We start from the raw sequence: 20347 nt of genomic DNA on the forward strand, positions 1-20347 counted from the left end.
TGTGTTTTTTGCTAGCTGCTACATACACATGTGATGTCTGTCCAATCCCTAGGATCGATCTTATAGGGCAGACTGACATATGTTACAATATGCTCATCATGGAACTGTAATGTATTCATTATGTTTTGTTTTCAGTCAACTGTCCTTACCTTTTTCTCTTGCTTGTCTCTTGCTTACCTTGAAAGCAGTATGTTCTTTGTTAGCTGCTACATACACATGTGATGTCTGTCCAATCCCTAGGATCAATCTTATAGGGCAGACTGACATATGTTACAATATGCTCATCATGGAACTGTGATGTATTCATTATATTTTGTTTTCAGTCAACTGTCATTACCTTTTTCTCTTGCTTTTACCATGCGTGTGATATGTTATTATTGTCTCGAAACTTGCCTTTGAAGCAGCATTTTCCTTGCTATCCACTATATACACATGCTGCCTGCCCAATCTTATGGGTCAGACTGACGTGCTAAAATTTGCTCATTAAAGAAATGTAATGCCTTCATATCCTTGCCCTTCTTTCTTGTTTTTACCATGTGCCTGATTATTTGTCATCATCTTCAGAGTTGGCTTGGTAGAAGTATGTTCTTTGCTAGCTGCTACATACATATATGACATCTGTCCAAATCCCTAGGATTGATCTTATGGGGCAGACTGGCATATGCTAAAATGTGTTCATTAAGAACTGTAATGTATTCATCATACTTTAGCCAGCTACCCTCGCCCTTTTTTCTTGTTTTTACCATGTCCCTGATTAATTATTATCATCAAATTCATGCATGTGGAAGTCTGCTTCCTCACGAGGTGTGATACCACCCTTTGATTCTGGCCACTGCCAAAGAAGTCTGGTCTATCAGTGTTTTCACTTTGGAGACCATCTGTGCTAACAATACCCCAAATGTTGTGGTCTGTGGACAATCTGCAGCAGACTTCAAATAAATCTGTTGCCATCCACTCTAGTTTTGGCCAAGAAACACCAAACCGCCCGCGATTAGGATCTCACTCTTCAGTTATGGATTCTTTTTTTAAAACAAGATCCTTGTTGCTTGGACTGTGGGCGATCCATTTGCTTATGTGGTCTGTGGAAAGACTCATTCACAAGCGATTGGAGAACAATTGCATACGACTACAAAGATATTTCTTGGACTCCCACCACTCGCCATAATGTCTTTTTGCTCCATGTTTCATGATCGACCGAGGCATCCATGAGAAAACTTGCAAACTTGTATGGATACTTTACATTGTTCAAGTAACTCACTTCATAGGCAAACAAGTTTTCTTTAATTGTGTTCTATTTCTTAGGTGCAATTGTTTCAATTAGCGATTTATAATTTTGTAATTAGAATTTCTGTTTTAATTGTGTTCATTTAGCCACACATTTAGAGGTTTCATGCCTCTTGTTGTCTGGCATGATAAGGTTCTGATATATGAGGAGACTTTTGTAGTATTTTCGAGGAGTAATGTTTCATTTCCTTGAGACAGAATGGCTTCTTGATTACCACAGTAAGAGACCTGGATTGAAGGTTCTGCAACAAGAAATTGATGATTTTATTGAGAATCATGAAGCTCAGGCAGAGAAGGTATACAATAATACAAGCATTTGTCTGCCATTGTATGCATTTATATGTATTTTCATCCTCGAGTTAATCATCTCATCTATCTTAGTCTTTTCGTTGTTCTCAAGTTGCATACAAGTTGACTTGTATGTACATTTATATTATAACTATAGGTCTGTGAATAAGTAGGTTATTCTGTTACCTAAATCTTGCAGGAAAGAAAGGAGAGAGAAGCTACTGCTGCAGCCGAAGGATGGACAGTTGTTGTTCATCATAAGGGAAGGAAAAAAACTGTAGATTTTGAAAGTGGAATCCCTATGGGTTCTGTTGGGCTAGCTGCTGCTGAGGCAAAAAAAGCAAAAAAGAAGGCTAAGGAATCTGCTGTGACATTTTATAGATTCCAAAGGCGAGAGGCTCGCAGAAATGGTATGTAAACTATTCTGTATTTTAGTTTAACTGGATATGATAGAAAGACATTGAACAAAATAAAGGGACACACGTTTCTTGCTGCAGTTTCCAGTTTTCTGTATTTTGATCGTTATGTGGATTTAAAGTTGATTTTTTTATTCTATGTTGTCAGTGTTATAGCCTTTTCCTAAATTCATTTCTCGTAAACCACTAATAGGTTATATCAGGCAACATGCACCGAACATCTTGCCTGAGAAGTAGCTTAATATGCGATAGTTGCATGCGTTGGCTGCCTACAGCTGTATGCTTAACCCCAATTCTGTAATCAGCAATTAAGACTATTAGTCATTCATGGGTATATATCCTCAGCATGGTGAAATTCACAGGGAAAGCCAAGAAGGAAATAGAAAAATACCCAATCTTCTATACTTTGTTTGTCTCGGAGAAGAAATTTCTCACATGGAGAGGCAGACAGTTCAGCAAATGGTGTCTCACGACCCTCACCTAGTGTAATGTTTAAAAACTTATATTTTGTTCCAGTTGGCTAGGTTTGAGATCCCCATTTTCGAAATAAATAGATTTATCAATGTCAGGTATTATACTGGAATCTCCATTTGCTTCATTCTGAGCTTCATATTCCCCAAAAGCAGGAGCACAAATTTCAGAAAGATGGGTCAACAAAGAAGTATGCCCGTAATAAGCTGTATGATCTCCACTTCGCCATGCAAAAGTTGATTTAGAGATTTGTAAATGCCTCAACACTGGTATTGAAATCAAGCAGTTTTGAGGCTGGGAGCTTCTGGGAACTTTGAGCTTTTTTTTACCATATATTCTAGAAGAGTAACAACTCCAGAAACAAGACTTTCCAGGTTAGGATCAGCAACATCAATTTGAAATTTAGCATCGGAGAGAGATATATCTTCCTCTTCTTCTATCGATCTTTTGGTAAACTGAGAAGCATCTTGATTATCAAGATCGTCGGAGAGCAAAGGATTTTTTAGCAGCTGCTTAGTACAAGAGTCAGAGCCAGTGAGAATGCCACCTGCCTGTGTCATAGCACGCTTAACAACTTCCATCACTTTATGTGCGTCGCCACCCTCAACATGCACCTCAAAGATGGTATCTAGCCTTGCCTGAAGACTAGCTAAAGCATTCTCATTGGCATCATTTTTAGATTGCAAGGCAGTCAGCTCCTCTTCCACAGAAGCTAGCTTTTTGGATAGATCTGAACATAGTTGATTGGCAGACTGATGTTCTGAATCCCTTTTTGCAATAGTCTCTTCCAAAGAGGTCTTATCTTCACCTCCTACAATGCTTTTCTCACTTGAGACGTCCAATTTCCAGTTGTCTGATCCATTTTCGGTGAAGGGAGAGAGGCCAATCTCTCCATCTCTTCAAAGCCATCCATCAAATCCACTTTTTCTGACTCCAGAGTCTTGTCGCTTCTTCCTAAATCCTTTTCCTTCTTAATTTGAGATAGCTCTGAAATCAGAGCTGAGGCCCATGACTCTGCACAGCTTACCTCATCATCATTCCCATCTTCAGACATCGAGGTTAAGCTAGGTTGGTTACTTGCAGTTTGACTCCTCGGTCCTTCAATGTGCAGCTCAAGGGCAGGTTTTCTCTGTTTCTGATCATTATTTAAAACTTCCAGTTGTTTCTCGAGACTTGAGAGTTTACTTGCTGTTCTAGCACACAATGTTCTTGAAGTTTGAAGCTCGCCATTTCACTTTACCAAGGCCTCTTTTAGCATTTTTGTTTCTTCCTCCATGGCCAATAGGCGTTCTGTTAGATATTCAGATTCTTTTTGACCTTGATCGTGAGAATCATATCCAGAATCAAACGAATGAGAAACAAATGAACCACGGCCTTTGGCAGGTGACCTCCTTCTCCGGCCTTCTCCCATTTCTTTCCCTAGGGTCTCAACTTCCATCTTCATTTGAGCCTCCTGGCATTTTTTCCCGAACTAGACTCCGAAGTCTTTGACACTCTGCTTCTAACTTTGCAATCTTTTTAACAGCTTCTAAATGCTGCTTATTAGCTGCATCTGCACTTTTCGTACAAATATTTTTTTCCTCATTGCGAATCTCAAGTTCCTTGCTGAGAACATGAAGTTCATATTTCAAGGATGACATGTCATGTTCATATGATTCAATATTTACTTGGAGCACTTTAACCTCAGCCTCGGCTTGAGCTCTAGCTTCATTTAATTCTCCCACAGTTTTTGTACGTTCCTGTAAAGATCTGGATATTGCAGTATTCTCTGCTCCTGCCTGAAGAAGCTGTTGTTCTAAAGCCACTATTTTGGCCTCAAATTCAAATCTGATTTTCTCCCATTCTCTAGTTTTGTCGTCAATAGTTTCATGAAGTTTGTGATCTTGCTCCTCTCTTACATGCCGAAGTTGTCTCATGCACTCTTTGAGAGCACCATCCAAATGGGCTACTCTGTCTTCAAGTACAACTTTTTGCTGCTTCAGTTACTCAGCCTGTTGTTTTGAAGCCCGTGCTTCTGCCCCTGTCTGCTCCCAACCTGCCCAGGAAACACTGTTCAATTAATTTCCAAGCATGACCACAAATAATAGGTAAAGAGGAGGTTAATAACCTAGAAATCTCTTACAGAACTAGTAGTAAATAAGGCTGTATACTAACATATGCATCCCCAAAGGAAAGGAAAATTCAAGTGAGTCTAAGAGCAGTGAATGTTAACAGGCTGATAAGTTGAAAATGCAATCTAGTATGGGTCAATTTTTAAGAGAAAATCACATCAAAATTTTGAACCACAAATCTTGATGTTGAAATGGTAACAAATAACACTTAAATAAATGCTACCTGACATGAGTTCTTCTGCAACTTTCGCGTGCTCTTTCACCAAACTTTCTTTAGTATTGATCTCTGAGAGAGCTGCAGAAAGATTTTCATTTAAATTCTTTACTTTATCCTCTGATTCTTGCAACTTTGTCATTGCCTCCTCATACATATGAGCATATTCCATAAGAGCCCTGGCGGTATCCGTGCCTTGGAGATGCCCTGCTCAACCAAGTAAAAGAATTCAGTAAAAGTAGTCAAACTTCTAAGTTTGAACAAATTAAATAAGATGCATCAAACACACTCTCATAAGAATTAATGTCAAGTATATTCAGAAGTAAAAGTATTAGTATGGTCGGTGACTTTATTAGGAAGTTAATGATTTTGCACTTTCTCATATATGGAACCTGCTAGAGGCCCCTTTCCAGAACCATGGCCATCACTTAAAAGTTGAATGGAAACTTTTTCCAAATTTTGTAAACAATGCAGCTAGGAAATGGCATATCTATAATATATATAGATGCCAAATCAATTGTTTTCCTTCCGAATGTTTCGACCTGTACACTGCTGGCCTTTCACATTCAGAGATCATAGATAAGATAAGATAATTTTATTGATGTCCAAGGAATGACCAAGAGATGGGTCAATGAGACTAGGAAGTGAATCTGTCATAAATCTTGCAGAAGTGCACTCCCCAGAAGCATAAAGCAAATTCAGCTAACAAAATCAAAATGGTTTAGGCCAACGTTTGCAACATTTAGATGCCAAATCAATTGTTTTCCTTCTGAATGTTTTGACCTGTACACTGCTGGCCTTTCACATTCAAGAGATCATAGATAAGATAGGATAATTTTATTGATGTCCAAGGAATGACCAAGGGATAGGTCAATGAGACTAGGAAGTGAATCTGTCATAAATCCTGCAGAAGTGCACTCCCCAGAAGCATAAAGCAAATTCAGCTAACATAATCAAAATGGTTTAGGCCAACGTTTGCAACATTTTTCCCATTTGTTTTTGTCCAGCATATGGATATACAGGTATGAATCTGTTGACACATAATCCATGAATCTTTTGATAAGATGAAAAAATAATTATTTGTGTGAGTTTTGATAAGATGAGAAATTATAATTAAATATTAACAGCCTCCCTGATAAGATATGATATGTCATATTCTTAAGTACTACCTGTCAGGGTGACATCGGCTATTTTAATTTTGAAGACACTGGATCACCTGTAGGCATCAATATCATCTGTGTCATTTTCTTCCTCCATCCACCCTGCTGTTACCAGTTTCATATATGCTGTGATTGGGTTATTGATGATGCATTTCATATTCTGCCTAAACACCATGTGGGCTAAGTTCATGCTGCATGCTCAGGTTAGAAGTTTCAGCACAAAAATTATGGTAATAAGTTTTATAATGGGTTCCTATTATTTTTCTTTTACAGAGCATACACTGAGAACAATCAGGAGCTGTTAATTTTTTTCAGAAGTGTTCTTGAAATGAATAATAGATATGATGAAGTTATGATATTAGCATTCACTTTAAGTCTCATTCTAATCCAGATTGGGTTGAGAATGAAATGAACGAACATGCAATACCGCAAAGAAGAATACCAATTAAGTATTGAAAGAAGAGTATTACATCGAAAACCGACTTCTATTAATGAATCATATAGTGAAAAACACTGCAATATACATAGCAATACAAAATGGCCAGACTGGTGGTAGCTTATCTTTGAGAAGACATGTGACAGCTACACTGAATTGCAAAAGCCTATAACAAGAGGTTGAAGCTAATTTTATAATGATGCCGATAAAACCAAGAAGAAAAAAAACCAAAATGCAAGAACCCTAAGCCTCACATGACTATGGCTGAGCAAAAAGACTGAGCTAGACAAATCTGAGCTGTCTGGAAAAAGGGGGAGCCTTGCCTGGATTATAACTTTTCACTCGATTCTCCATTTTGGCTCTACCCAGAAAAAAATGGATACTTGAACGCAACATAACGTTTCACTTGATTCTCTGCTTTGGCTAGCTGGAAATCAGTGTGGAAAAAGTCCCGAAAAAATCGGGATTTATTCCTAAAATCACGATTTTTTGAGTAAAAGGATTAAATCGGACGACTTTTTGGCGATTTTTTCGTAAACAAAAAATCGCGATTTTATCGAAATAATCCCGATTTAATCGCGAGTCAATGGAAAAAATCGGCATGAATTTTTTTGCATGGATAAACAGCCGCAAAGGGTGATTTCGGTTTATTTTTTGCTGTGCGTTTCCATTGTTCACTGTTTTCGCTGCTGTGGAGAATCGACTCATCGAAGGTTACGTTCCAAATCCAACTTCCGTTTGCAACTGCCAATGTTTCAGTCTTTCAGTCATGGACCAAACCTTTAACTTGCTGACAGAAAAACCCATGTAGCAGAATGTTAAACCCTTTCTTGTGGCTGAGTTGGACAGTTGTGCACAGAGACAAATTTCCAAACCATATAAGTCAGATTTGGGAGCTGATTAAGTGCATCTGTTATTGTTGAAGGTAACCATATATTACTGTAGTTTTCCTGTGATATTTCAAAGGAGAAATCTGAGTTTTGTCGCTGCTATAACCATCTTCCATTTGAATTTAACATAAGTTGTTGCATTGTTGTTTATATTATCTTTGCACATTGCTTGGTATTATGTTTAGCTATTCGAGCTGCAGGAGGAAGTCAATGAAATCTTCTTGCTGCAGCATATTTAGGTTCATCATTTTATCATGATGTAATGTTCATTTCAGATTATAGACTTGAAATTATACTGCTGTTACAAGCTTTGTTAGCAGGATATTTTCCCTTCAAAGTGCAATATAAATTACATGTTGCTGGAGTGAAGTGTTTTCAATGGGTATTAGATGATGTGATGTCTAATTATTTAACTAAATTCAAGAAAAAACTTATGATAACCAATTAATTTTTAATTCAAAAGCAAATTTTCTTTGATGATTATGGCAAATCAACATTAACAAAAGTCTATTCAATAAGTCATGCCATCCATATTAAAATACCTGAAGGAAGACTTCATTTATTTCATCCACATATTTTAAAGGTAAATAACCAAGCAACTTGTCCCTGTTAAATCCATTGTTTTCTTCAAAAAAAATCTCTTCTTATTACAGTGACATTTTGTTTTGTCATTAAATTGAAAATTCAATACTATATATAAAATCAAAATGAACCAAATTCACTGCTTTAATTCCAGCGAACAGCCACAGAATCTGAGCTTCTTTCTTGGCCTACTGTCAATAGTTTAGACTTCAGCCTACCCTTTAACTAGTTTGACTAGGGTTTGAGGAAAGTAAATAAGATAAACATTCATGTATAAAGATGGTTCCAAGTGTCAAGGAGGGTTGAATATGGTCATTTAATAAAACTGATGCAAATCTATTACATGTTCAAGATTTTATATGGGCTGGCAAATTTAGAGTAAGTTCCTGCTACAAATCTGTAGGGAACAAAGTCCTGCAAAAACCCTACTGTGCTCTATGTCAATTATAGCCAAATAGGATCAGCATACATACATTGTTTGAGTGATCTGTTTCAAACTTTCAGGACATCATTTAGGACTCTTTTGATGGGTCATTGCTAATTTAATTTGTTTCAATTTTTTTTGTGCCCAGGTTTAAAATTTAAATTGAAGCTCAAAGTTTAAAACAAAATGCCAAGGATTTTGGATGCTATGTGGGAGTTTGGTGAGCTTGATACTACACCCGAAACTGGGGGGGTCAATAGAACGTGTTTGACTTGCAAGTTGTGTGGCAAGCATATGTCAGGACGCATCAACAGATTAAAATTTCATTTGGGGCAAATTCCGGGGCAAAATGTTGAACTTTGCTCAAATACAACCTCAGAAATCATCCGGCGGGCCATTCAATCATTGATGGATAAAGAGGACGGAAAAGACACCAGGGCAGCACTAAGAAACCAACTTGTAGGGGGCTCAAGAGTGGGGGGAATTGAGAGTGGCAGTGCTTCTACAGCAACATCACCTTTCTCACCCATGGGTACTCATCCTTCTATCTCATCTTTTTTTGTTCCTAGAAAACAGCTGGTTCACAACCTGGGATCAAATCATCGATGAAAAAAAAGGAAAACGCAAAATCTGACAGGTTGGTCAGTAGGTGTCTTCTATGGAGTGATGTTCCTTTCAACATTGCCAAGACAAACCCATTCTACCAGCTTATGTTTGATGCTGTTGCTGTTGTTGGCCCGGGGTACAAAGCCCCCACTTTTGCAGAATTGAAAGGGCCTCTTTTTCAAGATGAAAAGACTGATTGCACTGCTAGATTGACAGAGTTTAGGGCATCATGGGAACACACTGGATGCACAGTCATCTCAGATGGTTGGACTGACCAGAAGGGTAGGACCCTTCTTAACTTCTTGGTTAGTTGTCCCAAGGGGACAATGTTTATGAAATTGTTGATGCATCTGCACACATTAAAGATGCATGTTTATTATGTAAGTTGTTGGACATCTTCATTCAGGAAGTAGGCCCAAGCAATGTTGTCCAAGTCATAACGGACAACGCTGCAAATTATGTTGCAGCTGACAAGATGCTTATTGAGAGGTATCCTGACATGTTTTGGACACATTGTGTTGCTCATTGCATTGACTTGATGTTGGAGGATATAGGTAAGATTCCTACTGTTAGGGATATTGTTGAATCATCCAAGGGCATAACAAAATTTATATATAATCATTCATCTGTGCTTAGCTTGATGAGACGATTCACCAACAAAAAAGAGTTTGTGCGGCCTGCCATTACATGATTTTCCACTACTTTCATATCTCTTTAGTCTGTGTTGAATTCTATGTGGGAGGTGAAGAGCATGTTTCTCTCAACGGATTGGGGTTCTTTATCTATTAGCCACAAACAGGAGGGAGAGGGCATATGCAAACTAGTTTCATATGATCAGAGCTTTTGGGCAGGAGTAGAGGAGGCGTGTGCCATTTCAGAACCTTTGGTAAAGGTTCTTCAGTTAGTTGATGGAGACAAGCCTGCAATGGGCTACTTGTATGAGGCCATGGATAGGGCCAAAGAAGCCATTCGTGCTTATTATGCAGATAAGGGAGACAAGCGGTTAGAGAAACAAGAGGTCATATAGAGAGTGATTTATCAACGATGGAACAATGCCCTCCATCGCCCCATTCATGCTGCAGGTGTGTTAGGCCCCTATAATACTAGTATAACCCCTTATTGTTATTAGTATAACCCACTTATTATATTGTTGTACCCATGTAGTGCCCATATTGTTACTATTGTGCCCCATAGAAGCCCACTATTGTTATTATTGTGCCCTTACATTATTATTGTTATGTCGGCTCTGATTATGTTATGACCCCTTAGACTCCTATATATAGAAGGGAGGTCTTTTCATTTGTATCATCCAAGAATTGTTCATTTATGTAATGTAAATGAGGTTTCCCCCTCGAAGAGGCTGAATTCTAAGGCGTTGATCTATCTTTTCTATCTTTTCTTGAGCTGGTTTCATAACATTTGGTATCAGTGCTTTGGATTCTAGGGTTTCGCTGCTCCAAACAAGTCATTGTGGCATTTTCGCTATAACTTTTTTTTTGCGATGTTTCAGAAGTTGCAAAAAAAACCCATTTGAGAAGAAATCGCGCTAAACCTCGGGTCCGAATTTCAGAGCTTTTCGCGCTATATTTGCGGAGATATGATCTGAGGAAGTTGGTCTTTTTGCAGACTCCTGAATTACATTCCAAACAGGTGACATGGGGAAAATCGTCATAACCTTCTCTCTGGGGATTGGATTGAAATTTCATAAGGTATAGAAAGAGGACAGACTAGTTTTTTGTATATCTTTTTCAGATCCAAAGGTCAAAACAGTGACACGTGGCACTTCATACAAGTTCGCTCTTCTGGAAAGGTCTATAATCAGGTCATCTTGGGAGATTGTGCATAACTCTTTCTTAGAGAATCCAATTTGAATCAGACTGGTGGCATTGGAAAGAGGACACAGAGGGCTACTACAGGTCGCAATTTCAGAACTTAAAGATCTGAAAGTACAGAGTTATAGTCGTATCAAGGTCGAGCTCCTAAAATCAAGAAAAAGCAAGATGAGGAAGTTTGATGGCAAGGATCCGGTAAATTGGATACTTCAGATGGAGCAATATTTTGATCTACATGGTGTACAACTGTTACAAAAGGTATGTATTGCATCTTCATATTTAGAACCAGATCAATTTTTATGGTACGAAGGGCTTTTTTCTCGTAAAAAACTTGTTATGTGGTCAATTTTCACGCAGGAAATGATAGCACATTATAAGGATACAAAGAGCAACACCTTCTTTAGAGCAACACCACAACAATTGGAAAGAGTAAAAGGGCTTTGTGACATATTGGAAAGAAATATTATGGAAACCAGGAAGCGTACCCCTCACAACTATAAAGATGGAAGTGTTGTTTCTCCTAGCCTTCCACAACCTACAAGGGTTACACCACAACAATTGGAAGAAAAAAGAGAAAAAGGGCTTTGTTACAATTGTGATAGCAAATGCACTAAAGGTCATAAGTGTGCTGAAAAGAAATTATTTTACATAGAATATGAAGAGGAGGAAGAAAAGGATCAAGAAACATCAAAAGAAGAAGATATACGCCAGGACCCCACCCCAGAGAAAGAAGAAATGAATCAGACCATATCTTGTAAAGCATTGGCAAGAATTACCACTCTTCAAACTCTCAAGATAGAAGGACATATCAAGAAGAAAAATGTGCAAGAAGTGAAAGATCACATCGAGAAAGAAGAAATGAATCCAACCATATCTTGTAATTCATTGTTCGAAATTACCACTCCTCAAACTATCAAGATAGAAGGACATATCAAGAAGAAAAGTGTTCAAGAAGTGAAAGATCACATCGAGCATCAAGAAATGAATCCGACCATATCTTGTAAAGGATTGGAAGAAATTACCACTCCTCAAACTCTAGAGATAGAAGGACATATCAAGAAGAAAAAGGTTCAAGCAGTGAAAGATCACATCGAGCATCAACAACAAGTTCTCCAACTTTTAAAGGATAACGCCACATCGGTGCAAAATCAAACGAAACAACAGGCAGATAAACATTGTAGTGAAAAATGTTTTGATGTAGGTGATTGGGTATTTTTACTGCTACATCTCAAGCAAGCTATTTATGAGAAGGAAATGTTGGCAATACTACATGCACTTAAAAAATGGCGACCTTACCGAATGGGAAGACTCTTCAAGGATGAGGATGTGGAAGCATTGTTTTGTGCTATTTATATTATCCAACCAGATTGGATAAACGAAGCAAGGGATGAATGGAAGAAGGACGAAGAAGTATGGCCACTTATACAAAAGTTGCAAAAGGTCCCAATTCAAACAATATTGCCAGAAATTGAAGTGGAAGGAAAATCATATTGGAACCTAGAGCAATCACGGAAACAAGAACCTGACAACTACGAAATCGATCAATTTCAGAGTATCTCAACAAGTGGAAGAACTTACCCGCTGAAGATTCCACATGGGAGGACAAAATTTTTATACAGAAACATCAAGAACTACTCAAGCGTTGAGGACAACACTTTTTGAAGGAGAGGGGCATGTTAGGCCCCTATAATACTAGTGTAACCCCTTATTGTTATTAGTATAACCCACTTATTATATTGTTGTATCCATGTAGTGCCCATATTGTTACTATTGTGCCCCATAGAAGCCCACTATTGTTATTATTGTGCCCTTACATTATTATTGTTATCTCGGCTCTGATTATGTTATGATCCCTTAGACTCCTATATATAGAAAGGAGGTATTTTCATTTGTATCATCAAAGAATTGTTCATTTATGTAATGTAAAGGAGGTTGCCCCCTCGAAGAGACTGAATTCTAAGGCTTTGATCTATCTTTTCTATCTTTTCTTGAGTTGGTTTCATAACAAGGTGTCTACCTCAACCCTGCATTTTCTTACGCTTGTGGTTTGAAATTTGATGCCGAGGTGATGGATGGATTGTGTCGAGAGGATGGTGTCATCTGAGCAAGAACGTGAGGAGATTTGTAAAGAAATGGAGGTCTATAGGATGGGAGGTGGCATATTTGGTTTTAACATGGCTGTTAAGAATAGGACGACCAAAATGCCAGGTAACCACCTCCATATGACCTTTTGTTTCTCTAACCCCTTGTCTCCCTTATTTGCATAATAAGCATGAATGGCTTCTTTGGCCCTATCCATGGCCTCATACAAGCAGCCCATTGCGGGCTTGTCTCCATCAACCAACCGAAGAACCTCTACCAAAGGTTCTGAAATGGCACACACCTCCTCTACCCCTGCCCAAAAGCTCTCATCATATGAAACTAGTCTGCATATGCCCTCCCCCTCTGGTTTGCAGCTAATATATAAAGAACCCCAATCCGTTGAGAGAAACATGCTCTTCACCTCCCACATAGAATTCAACACAGACTAAAGAGATATGAAAGTAGTGGCAAATCCTGTAATGGCAGGCCGCACAAACTCTTTGTTGTTGGTGAATCTTCTCATCAAGCTATGCACAGATGAATGATTATATATAAAAAAATTTATGCTCTTGGATGATTCAACAATATCCCTCACAGTAGGAATCTTACCTATATCCTCCAACATCAAGTCAATACAAGGAGCAGCACAAGGTGTCCAAAACAAGTTAGTATACCTCTCCATAAGCATCTTTCCAGCTGCAACATAATTTGTAGCGTTGTTCGTTATGACTTGGAAAACGTTGCTTGGGCCTACTCCTTGAATGAAGATGTCCAAAAACTCACATAATAAACATGCATCTTGAATGTGTGCATATCCATCAACAGATTTCATAAATATTGTTCTCTTGAGCAGCTAACCAAGAAGTTAAGAAGGGTCCTACCCTTTTGGTCAGTCCAACCATCTGACATGACTGTGCATCCAGTGTGTTCCCATGATGCCATAAACTCTGCCAATCTAGCAGTGCAATCAGTTTTTTCATCTTGAAGAAGAGGCCCTCTCAATTCTGCAAAGGTGGGGGCTTTGTACCTCGGGCCAACGACAGCAACATCAAACATAGGCTGGTAGAATGGGTTTGTCTTGGCAATGTTGAAAGGAACATCACTCCATAGAAGACACCTACTGACCAACCTATCAGCTTCTGCCTTTTCCTTTTTTTTCATTGATGATTTGATCCCAGGTTGTGAACCAGATGTTGTTCTAAGAACAAAAAAAGATGAGATAGAAGGATGAGTACCCATGGGTGAGGAAGGTGATGATGTTGTAGAAGCACTGCCGCTCTCAATTCCCCCCACCCTTGAGCCCCCTACAAGTTGGTTTCTTAGTGTTGCCCTGGTGTCTTTCCGGTCCTCTTTAACCATCAATGGTTGAATGGCTCGTCGGATGATTTTTGAGGTTGCATTTGAGAAAAGTTCAACATTTTGCCCCAGAGTTTGCCCCAAATGGAATTTTAATCTGTTGATGCGTCTTGACATATGCTTGCCACACAACTTGCAAATCAAATACATTCTATTGACCCCTCAGTTTTGGGTGCAGTGTCAGGTTCACCAAACTCCCACATAGCATCCAAAATCCTTGGCATTTTGTTTTAAACTTTGATCTTGAATTTAAAGTTTAAACTTAGGCACAAAAAAATTGAAACAAATTAAATTAGCAATGATCCATCAAAATAGTAGCAATGATCTATTAAAATAGTCCTAAATGATGTCATGAAAGTTTGAAATAGATCACTCAAACAATGCATGTATGTTGATCCTATTTGGCTATATTTGACATAGAGCACAGTAGGGTTTTTGCAGGACTTTGTTCCCTACAGATTTGTAGCAGGAACTTACTCTAAATTTTCCAACCCATATAAAATCTTGAACATGTAATAGATTTGCATCAGTTGTATTAAATGACCATATTCAACTCTCCTTGACACTTGGAACCATCTTAATACATGAATGTTTATCTTAATACATGAATGTTTCTCTAAAACTATTGACAGTAGGCCAAGAAAGAAGCTCAGACTCTCTAGCCGTTAGCAGGAATTAAGGCAGTGAATTTGGTTCATTTTGATTTTATATACAGTATTAAATTTTCAATTTAAAGACGGAACAAAATGTCATTGTAAGAAGTAGAGATTTCTTTTGAAGAAAACAATGGATTTAACAGGGACAGGTTGCTGGGTTATTTACCTTTAAAATATGTGGATGAAGTCTTCCTTCAGGTATTTTAAGATGGATGGTAGAACTTATTGAATAGACTTTTGTTAATGTTGATTTGCCATAATCATCAAAGAAAATTTGCTTTTGAATTAGAAATTAATTGGTTATCATAAGTTTTTTCTTGTTTTTATTTAAATAATCCATCATCTAATACCCATGGAAAACACTTAACTCCAGCAACATGTAATTTATATTGCACTTTGAAGGGAAAATATCCCGCTAACAAAGCTTGTAACAACAGTATAATTTCAAGTCTATAATCTGAAATGAACATTACATCATGATAAAATGATGAACCTAAATATGTTGCAGCAAGAAGATTTCATTGACTTCCTCCTGCAGCTCGAATAGGTAAACATAATACCAAGAAGATGTCCAAAGATAATATAAACAACAGTGCAACAACTTATGTTAACTTTAAATGGGTACATATCACTGGAAGATGGTTATAGCAGCCACAAAACCCAGATTTCTCCTTTGAAATATGTCAGGAAAACTACAGGAATATATGGTTACCTTCAGCAATAATAGATGCACTTAATCAACTCCCAAATCTTACTTATATGGTTTGGAAATTTGTCTCTGTGCACAACCGTCCAGCTCAGCCACAAGAAAGGGTTTAAAGTTATGCTACACGGGTTTTTCTGTCAGCAAGTTAAGGGTTTGGTCCATGACTGAAAGACTGAAACATTAAGTTATTAACTCAGAATTGTTTCACTGTGACTGTTGACATAGCTTTCCGGCTCCTCTCCACGCAATGGCAGTTGCAAACGAAAGTTGGATTTGGAACGTAACCCTCGATGAGTCGATTCTCCACAGCAGCCAAAACAATGAACAATGAAAACGCACAGCAAAAAATAAACCGAAATCACCCTTTGTGGTTGTTTATCCATTAGAAAAAATTCATGCCGATTTTTTCCATCAACTCGCGATTAAATCCGGATTATTTCGATAAAATCACGATTTTTAATTTACGAAAAAGTTGCCCGATTTAATCATTTTGCCCAAAAAATCGTGATTTTAGGAATAAATTGTTAGAAAATTATATATTACGGAGCAATGGAACACATAAAATATTGCAGAAATATAAACACAGAAAACGCACAAAACAAGAGAGACACAGATAACGTGGTGTTATAGACAATTTTGTGCCTTGCAGCATCAGGCATGAATTGTCAATAATCCAAGGGATCCAAAGTCCCTAAACATGATGTTCCTACCCCTAGAGGAACAAGGTCAGCAAACCAACAACTCTCAGATCAGTTCTCCACCTGAAAACACTCAAAAACAAGCAATCCTGAAATCAAAGCAGGTGCTCCACTAGGCTTCTGCGCTGAAACTCAACTCCTCCATGGTGTACCTGCGTTGCAAAGCAGGTAGAACAAAGGCCACCTGCGCTGAGCGAGATGGGACAAGTGGCACACTGAGTCATTGCTCTGGAATCTTCCAAAAATGACACTTGGATCAGGGATTTCGCCTTGTGATGAGTCAGAGGCTCTGTTTCTCCAAGTGGAAGCAAGGTTCTCCAAGTGGACTCAAGAACTGAAGATCAACTGAAGAGAGAGAGGACACAAGGCAGCTACACATCAGTTGCAAGCTGACTCATCCTTTCTCAATTCATCTATATATTGAGCTCTCTCCTATGAGCTCAGGAGGCTGGAATTTTGTGCAAAGTAATGATATGCTGTTGGTTTCACTATAGAACTATTGGGTGATTGCTTGAAGGAGGTGAAGAGGAGAAATTCTTTCTGTTGGGAGGTGTTGCTGGATTGGGGCCTTCAATGGTTGTAACACTCTCAGAACTTTACTTCTTCCATTAATAAAAGCTATTGAGGTTCTTCTATATGCACTTGTTTCAATGATGTATTGTGATAATTGTATATTTGATTTATGCTAATCCTTGAATCAGTTATGATTGCATGCTTCTTGTAGTTTCCTTCTTTGTTATTTTGCAGGATCTCATTGTAGCTGGGCCAGCAAAAGAGCAAGGAGCTGGGAGCAAGCAGCAAAGAGAAGAGTTTGGATTCGACATTAAGCGCAAGGCAACGGTTAGTGCATTTCTTCATTCTCTCTTGCTTTCGTAAAGAAGTAAACCTTAAGTAGTTTTCTTTACAGTTGTTGCTGAGGTACTATCACCCTTAGAGTGGGATAGGGTCATCCGAGTCGGATACTTTTCCCTACAACACGTGGTTCACCCAGTTTGGGCTACGTCCACCCCGAATAGCCAGTCCTTCCTTTCTATTATCCATAAAAAATGAAGAGACACAACCTACAGCAAATCCGTTGTAAGATCCTCTGTTTTCTCTCACAGTCTCACCTCTCTGTTTCTCACTCACAGAATACACATCTATCACACAGCCTCAAATACAATGCCCTCATACAAAGAGAGGGGTTGCCTTCTAGGGAAAAAAACCCTAAACTAAACATAAGTTCTACCGTCAGATCATCTGCCTAATGAACGGCCCAGATTGCTCTATTGTTGGCGAGTCTCAATTAGAATTTAGGTTCATCATATCATCATCTAGCAAAAACTTGGAGTAGTCATTGTGACAATGACCTGAGTTCAAATCCCCGCAAGCATGCTCGTTACCCACACGGGGTTTGTTGGATGTGGCTATTGATAGATGATGTAGCCTCCACAGAAATTATTTTAATGGCACTAGCAAGGTACCAATGACCCAATTCTTCGCTTAAGTGTGATAGGTGAGACATACTTATTTCTTAGAAAAATTGTCTCAATAAGAATTTACTCAAGACAACTTTGGTTCTAGTTGTGGTGTTGTTAGATTGAATATTGAGAAGCATGAGATTCCAAAATTTACCATCAATGAAGATGTTAATGTGGCTTAGTTTTCAAATGTTACAGTTTTTGTTATAAATCCCATGACCTAATTTCGATCTAAGCATTGAGCATGTGTTCTCAAGGATCTTATATTTCCTTTAATATTCCTCAAACTAGTCATGATTGAAATATTCTAATTGTTGATCCTAGTGCAATTGGATCATTATATCGTTTGAGGATGTAGTTTCATCAACCATTGAATCTTTATCTTCAAACATTGCATTGGTTTCTTGCTTCAATTCCTTCTTTCCCCATTTAAAATTCTTGACTTTTGATAGTAAAATTTGAATATGTATTTGAAGCTTAAGAATTTTATAATTTTTCTCCATGAGTATCTTTTTTGTTGTTCTTGTCATCTAACAATTCATGACCTCTTTTTTTAACCAATTGACTTTGTTTGTTAGTCCCCTCTTGTTATTTGATAACTTGCATGTCTCGACAAATTGCTTTAATTTTATACGCGAAGTTTCCCCAATTATCTTTCCAATTGTTCACATATTTTTTTATGTTTATTCCACATTATTAATCTAAGCCAATTTTTTCTCTAGAATCCTTCATTTTCCCTTAAGTCAAGAAAGAATCTGGATTTGGAGCCTTTAATTATCTTCCGAGTATTAAATAAATGAGGCCCAATTCCTTTAAATATCATCCGAGTATTAAATAAATGAGGCCCACTTCCTTTTTAACATTATGTTTGTTGAGGTGGCGTGTGCAAGGGGCTTATCTATGCACACAATGGACAAAATGGCGCTCAATTTGCATGGGGCACTAGAACTGTTACCAGCAACGACGCTGAAGCCTTAGCGGTCTATCAAGGATTCTCGCTGAGAGAACCATTAATGCAATAATAGTGATAAGTAATTTTGCCCTTGTTATCATAGCCTTGAGATCGAAAAGGGGAAATGTCGCTCCATCCTTGGCCAAATTAATCATTCAAACAAAAGCTTTGGTTCTTCAGTTCCCTCAAGTCCACTTCCACCATGTTTTCCAACCCAACAAGCAAAAAGAATATGTTATGGGAAATGTTGGGGTAAGCCTAAGCTTAAGGCATGTTGACGAAATGAGGCTAAGAAGGAAAAGACTTTGTTATAGGAAAATAACGTAATTTAAAATCTTCATCAACATCAATATTGACAACAAAAATGTCAACGACTTCCTCAATGCTCACAACAACAAAAGTCTTATATAGGCAAATGTTGTTAAGTGTAATCATGTTCAATAGGACAAAAGAACATAACATTGGAAACAGTTGTTCAGAAGCACCATGCAAAAAAAACAAACCTATTTTAAGCTTAAGTCGAGTTGACATTAAAGAGAAACCACTGATGTCCATGAGACAATAGAAAAAGACAATGCATACCCTCCCAGCAACACAAAGGTCATAGTGAGAGATCAACAAAGAAAAAGGATGAAGAACTCATGTCGTTGAATCTGGAAATCAAATTGGTTAGGGAAAAAAAGATTGAAATTGTTCAATTGTTGATACAATACAGTATACCATGGTGTATTTTTTAGAGACTACAAGGACATGAAGGGTCCTGTGGCAGAAACGTAGTTAATGAAGCTTAATATTGTCCCCTAGATCCAAGCACATGAAAAAGAGACGATAGAGACTTCTGGCTCCAAGAGTGATTTATATTGTACATAACTCTGATTGGGAAAGTCCTATTTGGTACAGCCTAAAAGGAAGATCCCACTAAATTAGGGGTCTTTGTCAATTTTTAGAAACTTGTATAAGGTCATAAGAATTGTTCCATTTCCCACTTCTTCAAATGAGATTAGCAGTACTGTAGCTAATCAAGGATGTTGTTTATTTATTGACAGATCCTCAAAATACTCCAACATAAAAATTGGAATAAAAAGCCAACACAAGACCCACTTTTAGAGTTGAATGGTCCTCTTTTACGTATCGATAAATGTCCTATGGACTGAAACATACCCCCACTACCCTTTCTTTCATATGTTACAAGGCCTTTTAAGACTTCATTTATAGATTTATGATGTTCTACTTTGACAGCTATGTTGTTCATTGCCAACCAAAAGATCATCTAGTACGTCTTAAAATGATGTTAGAAACACGTCAATAGATTGAAACGCCCATGAACATTAGGGAATGCATCTTTAGGCAGCTACACATATTGGTACCATTTTAGAATATCTTGTATGCAAAAGAGTTTGAAATCTGGCATGGTAAAGATCAAATCTTTGGGCCAAGAAGTTAGAAAGTCTTCACTTCATCAGATAGGCCATTCATAAAGAAACAATCAACATCGTTCTGATAGCACCCTTAGATGAACTCCTAATGAATGATGGTGAGGTTTGTATGTCCAAAGAGCTAACCAATATTTGAAATGTTAAAAAGAAAGATTGATCATGTTCCCATTCTAAACCTTCTCAATTGTTCTAACCCTTAGTTGAAAGGAAACGTTCCACAGGGAACACATGCGCCCTTAAGATGGCTGGGAGCTTTACAAAACCTTTCCCGACTTCCCCCAATTTGT

At 37.9% G+C, this 20347-nt stretch overlaps 1 protein-coding gene and 1 pseudogene across 1 annotated transcript in view; one reads left to right on the plus strand and one right to left on the minus strand.

Moving 5' to 3' along the window:
* Nucleotides 1-20347, plus strand: part of LOC149214883 (uncharacterized) — a 293065-nt gene that overhangs the window by 255077 nt on the left and 17641 nt on the right. The window contains exons 4-5 of the mRNA XM_089392439.1: nucleotides 1483-1580; nucleotides 1772-1982. Coding sequence (XP_089248565.1) covers nucleotides 1483-1580; nucleotides 1772-1982 — 309 coding nt within the window. The remainder of the gene's footprint in view (nucleotides 1-1482; nucleotides 1581-1771; nucleotides 1983-20347) is intronic.
* LOC149214885 (filament-like plant protein 5) overlaps nucleotides 2481-20347 on the minus strand; it is a 28920-nt pseudogene continuing 11053 nt past the window's right edge.

Source organism: Pinus tabuliformis, chromosome 1_1, assembly GCF_031772625.1.
Source record: "Pinus tabuliformis cultivar Carrire ecotype Pingquan chromosome 1_1, CPIR1, whole genome shotgun sequence".
Lineage (NCBI taxonomy): Eukaryota > Viridiplantae > Streptophyta > Pinopsida > Pinales > Pinaceae > Pinus > Pinus tabuliformis.